General features: G+C 42.6%; 1 protein-coding gene across 1 annotated transcript; it reads right to left on the reverse strand.

Annotated features, from left to right (window-relative positions):
- Nucleotides 1–3130: 3130 nt before the first annotated feature.
- Nucleotides 3131–9142, reverse strand: LOC119435318 (uncharacterized; the record flags this gene model as incomplete). The annotated part of the gene is made up of 3 exons (XM_037702217.1): nucleotides 3131–3246; nucleotides 6190–6346; nucleotides 8778–9142. Coding segments are annotated over 3 exons (638 nt in total), but the record flags the coding sequence as incomplete, so codon positions are not given.
- Nucleotides 9143–9502: the final 360 nt, after the last annotated feature.

A 9502-nucleotide genomic window follows, 5' to 3' on the forward strand; every position in this document is an offset into this window, starting at 1 on the left:
GAATTTCTTGATATAGTATGCAGTCGTCCGCAAAAAGTTTTATTTTTACAGATACGTTTTGTACGATGTCATTAATGAATAACAGGAAGAACAGTGGCCCTAAAATATAACCCTGTGGAACACCTGATTTCACGCGCGCTGAGTTTGAGTTAACACCATCCACTGTTACACATTGACTACTCATGGAAAGATATGCTGCTATCCACGCAAGTAAAGAGTCGTTTTTCAAAATTGGTTTGAGTTTAAGCAGTAATTTCTGGTGACTCACACGATAGAAGGCTTTTTCAAAATCTAATAATATAATATCAACCTGACTATGCATATCAATCACTGCCGCAAGGTAATGGATTGTCCCAACGAGCTGGGTTACCGTTGAGAATCATTTCCGAAAACCATGTTGATGAGGGGTAATTATGTTATTCGTTTCAACAAATAAGGTAAGATGTTTAAAAATTATATGTTCAAGAATTTTCGCACTAGAACATAGCAGGGAAATAGGCCTGAAAGAGGACACAAGCGAGTGATCATCGGTTTTAGGCACTGGTGTGATCTTAGCATGCTTCCAATCGTTTGGAAGTTCAGCGCGTGAAAGTGAGGCTTTAAAAATCAAACACAGATACTTGGCACACCACTCAGCATACCTGATAAGGAAGGCGTTCGGTATAGTATCAATCCCTAGCGATTTCTTAGGATCTAAGTTGAGAAGAAGTGACAGTACGCCTTCTCCGGAGATACAAACATCCTCGATAGCTGTGATTTCGTCATAAGTGGCAAAATCGGGGGTAAGGTAATCATCAGACGTGTAAACTGAGCAGAAATAGTCATTCAATGCTTCTGCTATTTCCCTCTTATCATTTACTACTTCGTTGTTTATCGTTATGCTTGAAACTGGACTTTTTTTGGGCGAAAGGTACCGCCAAAACTTATCTGGTGACGTTAGAAGGAAATTCTTCAAATCTTCGCTTTGATGTTTTTCTTTCGCTTTCTTCAAACTGTCTTTTAGCTTTATACGCATCTCCTATTCTTGTACAGGTACAATGCTCGTCACATTATCGAACTTCTTAACAAAGCATAGCTGGATGGTTAGAGACAGTATTTTATGGTCCGAAATGCCATCATATATTTGCACATCTGGACTACGGTGGCATATGCCTCTGCTAACAAGAAAAAGATCTAAAATTGTGCTAAAGTCGTTTTGAATACGAGTGGGCATTTTTACCAACTGCGTCAGATCATGGAACAATAAAACATCAAGAAAAGGTATGGAAGCACTTGAGAGGGCATCAGGAAACTCTTCTGCCCAATTCACCATAGGAAAATTGAAATCACCACCTATTAGTAAGTTGCAAGCATTAGTTGTATACATACACAAAAATTCATTTAATTGGTTCACAAACTCGTCGCAACAATTGGGTGGACGATAAAAACCCCCAATGACAATATTGAGCTCATCTAGAAAAACTTTAACAATTACACTTTCGATTCCCTTGACGTCGGGCAATCGCATCACACTTTGAGAATCTTGAAACAAAATGGCGACACCGCCACCCCGGGAATCTCTGTCATTACGGTATATCCTGTAGCCCGGTGGTGTTATTTCGTAATCATTATTATCTGTGTGTAACCAAGTTTCTGTTATTATTAGCACGTGTAGTTTGTGCGCCATTACTACAATTTCCAGGTCGACAGCTTTATTTACTAAGCTTCGGACGTTTATATTCAGACATCGAAACTGTTGTGCCATTCGCTTCTACGTCACTGTTTATCACGAAGCCTGCTGCTGCGCCGACCAAGGGGAACCATTTTCATGTTAAGACTGTCCCATTCATATATTTGATTATCAATTTTAATCTTGTCGTATGCCAGTTTCACCTTGGCGCCTGCTTTCCTGTTATCGGATGCACTATCCCATAAGTTCTTACGGATTTGCCTGGTGGCTGCTGAGAAGTCCTCTGACACTGAAAAACCAGTTCCTTTCAGCTTAAAGCAGTTTTTCAGCACACTTTGTTTTTTCCGGTCGTCTATGAATTTTAAAATTACCGGTCTTGGTTTATTTGGCTGCGTGCGCCCTATTCTATGCAGTCATTCCACAGAATTGACTTCTACACCGAGTTTACTTTTGAGCATGTCTTCAACTACAATTGATTCAAGTGAGTCCTGTGTTTCATCGGATCTTTCAGGGATTCCAAAAACCAGAAGGTTGTTTCGCCTGCTTCTGTCTTCAAAACTTGCTAACCTTTGCACTTGCAACATTGCAACTAACTTGCAACATTGCTAAGGGTGCAATGTTGTCGAAATCCTTTGTCATGTGGGATGCGTTGGCCGTCCATGTCGCACGTAGCAGGAGCAGCTGCATAAAATAAACAAACGGGTTGGTCATGGCTGCAACAGGCGGCCAGCCGACGTGCCCACTAGAAGCAAGCCGAGGTGTCGAGCTGCTTATATAGGTGGCAGTCGATGATCGCGGTGGCGTCCAAAACTTCAGATTCAGTGAAGGCTCTTCTGCGCAGTCGCCGAGATAGAAGGGTGCAATGTTGTCGAAATCCTTTGTCATGTGGGATGCGTTGGCCGTCCATGTCGCACGTAGCAGGAGCAGCTGCATAAAATAAACAAACGGGTTGGTCATGGCTGCAACAGGCGGCCAGCCGACGTGCCCACTCGACTTCATCTGGAACATGACGCCGCTCCACTTCGTCGGTCGCTCTTGTCGCATGGTGCGCAATCTGAGAGGCGCCATTCAAAGCAGCCGCTTGTGATTCAATCATTTGACCATCTGCGTCCGCAAAAGTTTCCATATATTGTCTCAGCATTCCATTGCGGCGGCAGTGAAATTTTGTTATATTGAAATCGCGTACAAACACACTTCGTTATATTGAGGTTCTAAATACATGGTGTTTTATGGACAAGAGGTTGTAAACAGTTAAATACTTTCTTATATCGAGAATTTTGGTATAGTGAAGTTCGTTATATCAAGGTTCAACTGTATAAAGAAAAGGTGTTTACGATTTCACTGTATAATGAAAATTTACTTCTCTCAGAAGTGAAGACAGGCAATAAATGGAAGCTACTGCAGAAGCCACCGGGGAAATGCTTGAATTACAGGCGGTTGTTTGCGAATGCACCTTTCAAGTTAACCACGGCGCAACGGAGAGTGGCTGCCAAAGAGGAGCACAGTCTTCGCCGGAAGCAGCAAACTTTGCTGGTCATAGCCTCCGAGATTCTCTTCCACATCACAGAGGCCATAAGCTGGTGAGTGCGATGTGGAGCAGGGGCACACATTGGTGCATCGTATCGTGTCATGTATTGCACATTATACACAGCATAGCTTTGTATCCTGCCCGTTACCTTGCGTTAGCACCCGATTCGGTGCTACCCCCATGTGGCAAGTGAGAAGCACAAGTAGCAGTGGAGTCGGTACTACTAAAGAACACGTCGCTTGAGGACAAGCTAAGTATCTTGCAAGGGATTTTGATCGGCGAGAAAAAGGGTGTCCCCACTCATTTCAGGATACCACAAAGCTATCTATATTGAAGTCCCCTAAAGAGGCTATCCTTGACTCGCTCAAGAAAAAAGCTCAAACTCCCAGCGAGAGCAATTCAAAAAGCGAAACTAGCAGATTACTTTTGGTGCAAATAAAGGTGTTTTCGGTGAGTACACCGTTATTTCAACATGTTTTGGATATAGACATAATGCACGCGTGATGTCACAAAACAGGAAATGTGGCAGCCATGAAGAAAGTTGAAATTCATGTGGGTTTGCTTACATGAGATTTTAATGTCAAGCTGTTTTGTGGCATTCAACGGGTTTTGATGCTACGTTGATCGGGCTGTGTGGAGAGCAAATCAGTTCAGTGCGACATAATATAATGTATCATATCCCTTAGGGCGACACTCGAGGTTATGCTGGCAAGCAACGGCGGTAAAATGGATATGAAACCTTTGCTTACACCAACCACCACAGTACGTTGGGCTTGCATACTTTTTTTCAGCTTTTCATGAGCCGTACAGCCGCTGTGAAGACTCAGTACAGCTTAATGTGGTCACAAACTTTCACGTTCAACAACTTTTTTTTGTTAGTCACTGCCATGTCGGAAAAAAAATCAGTCGGCGACTGCACTTTGCATAAAAGGTGGAATTTCATGGTATCTAAATTTCGATATAATGAAGTGAAGTATATGCTTTATGTTCAAAGTATAGGCTCACTTTTTCTTTCAAGACGCAAGCAAACGTTCTGCAGAACAAACTTCCTGTCTATGGCATCAATTTAGTGTCTCTTTAGTGTCTTTTAAGAAGGTATGCTAGCTTAGGTCACATCATGCTTCCCAGGTACACTTAACCAAATGCTATTGGCCGCGACATCGAGCAGAGTCGCCGCCTGGCGGGCACTGGGTGAACTACAAATAGTGTGATTGCACCGCACGTCTTTTGCAAGTCTTTGTTCACATGTACGTGTACGGCGTGAATATATAGTTTAAAAGGCTGCTTCTTCCATGGCTGTAGCACAGTCGTAAATGCTGGTCTGGATTTTTTGACGGTGTACAAAAGCATTTAGCATTGCGCTGTCGTCTTTGCGCTGTAGTAAGATCAGTGAATGCCCGTGTTGAGCACACGATGTGTGATTGTCACACCCTGCACGTGCCACAATCATATCAATTTAATTATCGCTTTGTGTTTTGAGGACATCACAGAAAGTATTATACCGTGTTTTAATTAAATGATGTGGCAGCAGCGAGACGTGAATGCCGCATTTTAGTGACTTGTCATGGTGTGTAGATCACTCGGAAAGCTTAGATACCACTAAACATGAATGGAGTGGTGTGAACATCTCTCAGCAGCTGTAAAAAGAGTCGTAAGCATCCACTCGTATTATATCACGTCATACACGCTATATTACGATAACTGCATTAGGATAATTGCGATAATCGCATGACTCTCGCTTAGTGGTTACGCAACGAGAGATGCTCTTTTAATTATATGTGGTTCAGAGGCCACTACAACGAAGAAATCTAGCCTTACAATCATGTCGTGCGCTTTTGTACTATGATTAGCGGCTACAAAAGGAAAGCTAAAATATGGAATTATACAAAGATGACACGACAGTCTCGGGACGGAGGATGTCATAACACTGAGTTGAAAAGCCGCTATTATAATTTCCTTTCACTCTTCATTGTGGTGTGGCTAGCTTGATGCAAGACATTGGCCACTGTATTAACTGAAATAAAATTACCTAATGATTTTAGCTCTTCAAATATTTACAACTTTGTCACATCACGGTCGTGCGCGTAAACCTGCGAGGGCGATAAGAATAGTATCGTCTGAAGCAACCTGATAATCCTACTAACGTACTGTCACAGTGGCCTAGCTTGCCTAATTAAACTCATTAACCATTTGCATTTCACAGTAAATAAAGAAAAAAGAATAAGGAGCTGTAGAGTGCGCATCAATTGGTGCTGTAGAGTGCGCATTAACTTGATACTTTACTTTCGTTATACAGGAATACAGACTAATAAACCAGTGGAAGATTAGCAGACAATGCGGTATTAGTAATTGACGCAGCAATATTAACAGAGTACACGCAACGCAAGCGTGACAAACACAGAAAGCCCGGAGAAAGTACCGAAACAGATACTGTGTGGGTGAGTGCCAGCCAGTCCCCCATTGAATGACAGTTTGTGCTTCTTTGAAGTAAATAGAAAGGTTATGCGCTTTTCGTGCAGACTTGTGGCATTGAAAGGCAATGCAATTTCAGCTCAGTGCAGTCAGCGCGTTTCATTAGAAGAAAATCAAGCCAGATTGTTCACAGCGAAACGCCGACGCATCCACTTCAATGCCTGTCATCGACCGCCTATCCACACTAATGTGGCGACGGTGCTGCCACTTACAGTTTGATCTCGCGGCGAATAGAGTGTATTACAGAAGCATTGGAATGCCACCTATATGCGCTGTCAACGCCAGAGTTTTTTTTTTTCACCATCGAAGTCTAGTGCTGCGGTTGGCATGAAAATGATTGTATAGACTGTTCGGTGTTTCACGACTATGTTAATTTTAAGCCGCTGCACAAAACTGGGAAACCAAAAGCCCAAGATGCTGCTGGCCGCACACAAAGTTGAAACTGTCTATAAACGACAGTTACAGTGAACTACACACACTACTTGGCGGAGCCATACTTACAGTGCCTCTCTTCGCTCACGAAGAGATAGCTGGTTGAGGCATTTCTCTTTCCATATGGCAACCTCATCTCTCGAAGCAAGCTTTGATTTCTTCATTTCTACAGACTTCATATTCATGTCGGAATAATTGGAGGCGAAAGCAGCTCGGAGCTTCTTTGCGCAGTCCTCGTTGGCAGACTACATATAAAAGAAAAAAAGCAGGTACTACAACTTTCAGTTGGTACTAAACTTGCACTATTCAGGGACATGACTCTGAGTGGCACTGGTTAACATTCCCAAGGCTACATCTGGCACACATAAATACCCAAGTTAGTGGACGGATTGATGGCCGTCACTGTAGCCTATTTAGTAGTACAGCACACGGGTAATGCGAAGGTTGTGGAGTCGGTGCGCAGCGATGACAAGTTATCGTTTCGCACAATTTCATTTCCCCTTCATTATCGTCTACATTTCAATTTAAACCACAGGAAATTACCCCTATGCTTACCTTGGCTTCATTTGCCGTCTGGCTTTATATCGTCGTGATAAACAAAAAATCGAGCCCCCGTTTACCTTCCCCTCGTTCATGCATCTAGAAAAGCATTCATTGGGGGTGTGTGACTTGAATTGTCAAATGCAAGTCGAATACAAATAGTATTACTTCAAATATCAAAGATAGTATCATGCAAAATTCAGTGATTCACACCATGTCTTGTCTCGCCAACCAATGCACTATTATACAGCATCAAATTGTTAACTCAAAGGTTTGCGTTGGTTGTCACTCAGTGCATTTGTAATCAGGTGATAAGCCCAGGAGCGCTAGTAGTTCTGCAAAAGTATTGACAGATGAGTGAGGTAAAAGCTGCACTAGCATGCAGCCAAACAAAGTGATTGTGTACTGTATGATATGACCATCGCTTAGAAAATAACCATGGGAACACAGTGTCTTTTCCCCACGTATTGTACAATGTACATGCAGGACTACTGAAGCCCAGCACTCATGATAAGCTTTCAATTGCTCATAAAACGATTATAACAGTAATTATACTCAATTTAGTACATAACAGGCAACAGTGCAGAAGCACTGCTAATAGTACAGTCATAAAAGTCTAATTTACCAAGTGTCGTGATGCAGTTGCCTCTGGAGAATAACTGAATTATAGCTACAGTCAAACTCCACTACAAAGAGGTGTTTTTGATTCCCTCTTATGATTGTATTGACGCCAATGTATCGTAATTTCCTCAGCAGCGAAATACTTTTTCGTGAATTTCATTGCAGCAGGACTCAACTGTTCAACTTAAGGACGTAAGTACGCACGCAGCATACGTACTGTACCATGTTTTGGATGCGAGTGCGAGCAGTACGCTGTGCGCAGTGGTTGCATAAGTGTGTCACTTCGCTTGTTTGGTGGTTAGTAGCATCAGGTCTCCGACACCTCCCATACAATAAGTATGCCTTAATTTGCTACACAAAAGCAAAAACTAATGTTGCATTATATGACATAACACATTCCCATATCGTTCATAGCAAGGCACTATTGACGGTACTGTGACCTACAGTGCGGCCTGCTATACATGAAACGTAATATAGGGATGTGTAATGCACCTGTACTCTACATGTTTAGAATAGCACCTTTCAGCATAGCACGATGTGTGCAAGCATCTAGGTAGCATGCATCACGGGTAACCCATCTCTCGCACCCCAGGTTCCAGTCGGCTGCTACTGCGGTAACTGAGTGCCCATTACTACACCAAGAGACCACGTGGGCATGCAGCGGCTAGCTGGCATACTTGCTTTGTGAGGTCGCGTGGATGGGCATTGTTCATTAACTTGTCCTACTGATTATGTAACCCTTAAATCCGACTTCGACACTGTGTCCGGTTGGTGTAAAAGGTAGTGCATGGAACTAATCACTAATAAAGGTAGTTATGCATGTAACCCAAGCAGTTGAAGCTTCAAATGCATAACTACCTTGACAACTCTTCCTCATAAGTAGTATCGTAATTCACGTAATTCAACGATCTTGGCGTCAGCATACCATCAAACTTCATGTGGAATAATCAAAGCAAATCCATAATTAGCAGCACCAACAAAATGCTTGCATATCTTTGTTGCAATTTTTAGCAAGCTCATCAGACTCTTAAACAGCCTTGTACACCTTACAGAGAAGCACTCGATTACAATTTCATAAAATGTATTTATTCACAGCGACCAAATACTGCCCAACTAAAGGAATTACTACAAAGTAAGTGGTTACTTATACCTTTGTCCACTTCAAATGCTCCAACAGAAATGCTCTATTTCTGATATATATATATATATATATATATATATTCTTTGAATATCCTTATAATCTTTCTTGCACATTTCAATGAAAAATACACATTTCCTTGTGGTATTTTCACACATCCTGAAAGGGATAATCAATCAAGCTTCATATGGCGTACAAACTTGAAATTGCTGCAAATTCTAGTGCTACCTATTCAATTCTCCTCTAGTACCATTCCATTTGCCTGCGATTTAGTCTCAGAAATTGCTATCCACACACCATTACCATTTAGCGATCTTAGTACGAGACCTTATGGCCACAACGAATCGTACAGCATGTAGAGAAACCCAACCACTCACCTTGAGCTTGCACTTGAGGCCCTCGTTCTCTTTCTCCAGCACTTGGACCTTATGGCAGAGCTCGTCACGTTTGGCAATCAATGTGTGAATCTCGCTGTGCTCGCTGATGAGGTTGAGCTCGAGGCGCTCTTTATCCGCGGTGAGCTGACCCATATCGGAGGCCGAGGTCTTGCAGCCCTCACACTGGTTCTGCAGCTCTTCCAACTCTACCTGCAACCTCTCCTCCGCAGCCTCCGTGGTGAGCTCCTCTATCGGCTGCCTCAGAGCCTCCTTGTGGGCACCCGGTTCCTTGACGCACTCATAATAGTCTTCCTCGGATTTCCTCAGAAGTTCCAGCTGGTTGTTCAGCTTCACCTCCAGGTCACCTGTGCATTGCGTAAACGTTTTTTCACTTGAACGTTGATTGACTGATTGAGTTTAATGCCGCATAGCAACGTAGAAGCAATCAGACATGGTACAGTAGAGGGCTCCGGATCAATTTGGCCTCCTGGGGTGTTTTAAGTCCTTCAGCCATTTTTACCGCTTTTAGAGAGAAATGATTAAAATTTTCATGATCTGAAGTGATCAAAACAAGCTCAAAACGTACAGGCTCAAAACGAACACAATCTCTCGAAACATTCTATGGCAAATAAAAAAAAATTATGAACCACCCACTTCATTCTTTGGAACTTGGTGAGAAAAGATTGCATTGTAGTGCTCCTGCTCCATTGATGATGTGCAAAACT

This window comes from Dermacentor silvarum, unplaced genomic scaffold, assembly GCF_013339745.2.
Source record: "Dermacentor silvarum isolate Dsil-2018 unplaced genomic scaffold, BIME_Dsil_1.4 Seq616, whole genome shotgun sequence".
NCBI classification, from domain to species: Eukaryota; Metazoa; Arthropoda; class Arachnida; order Ixodida; family Ixodidae; genus Dermacentor; species Dermacentor silvarum.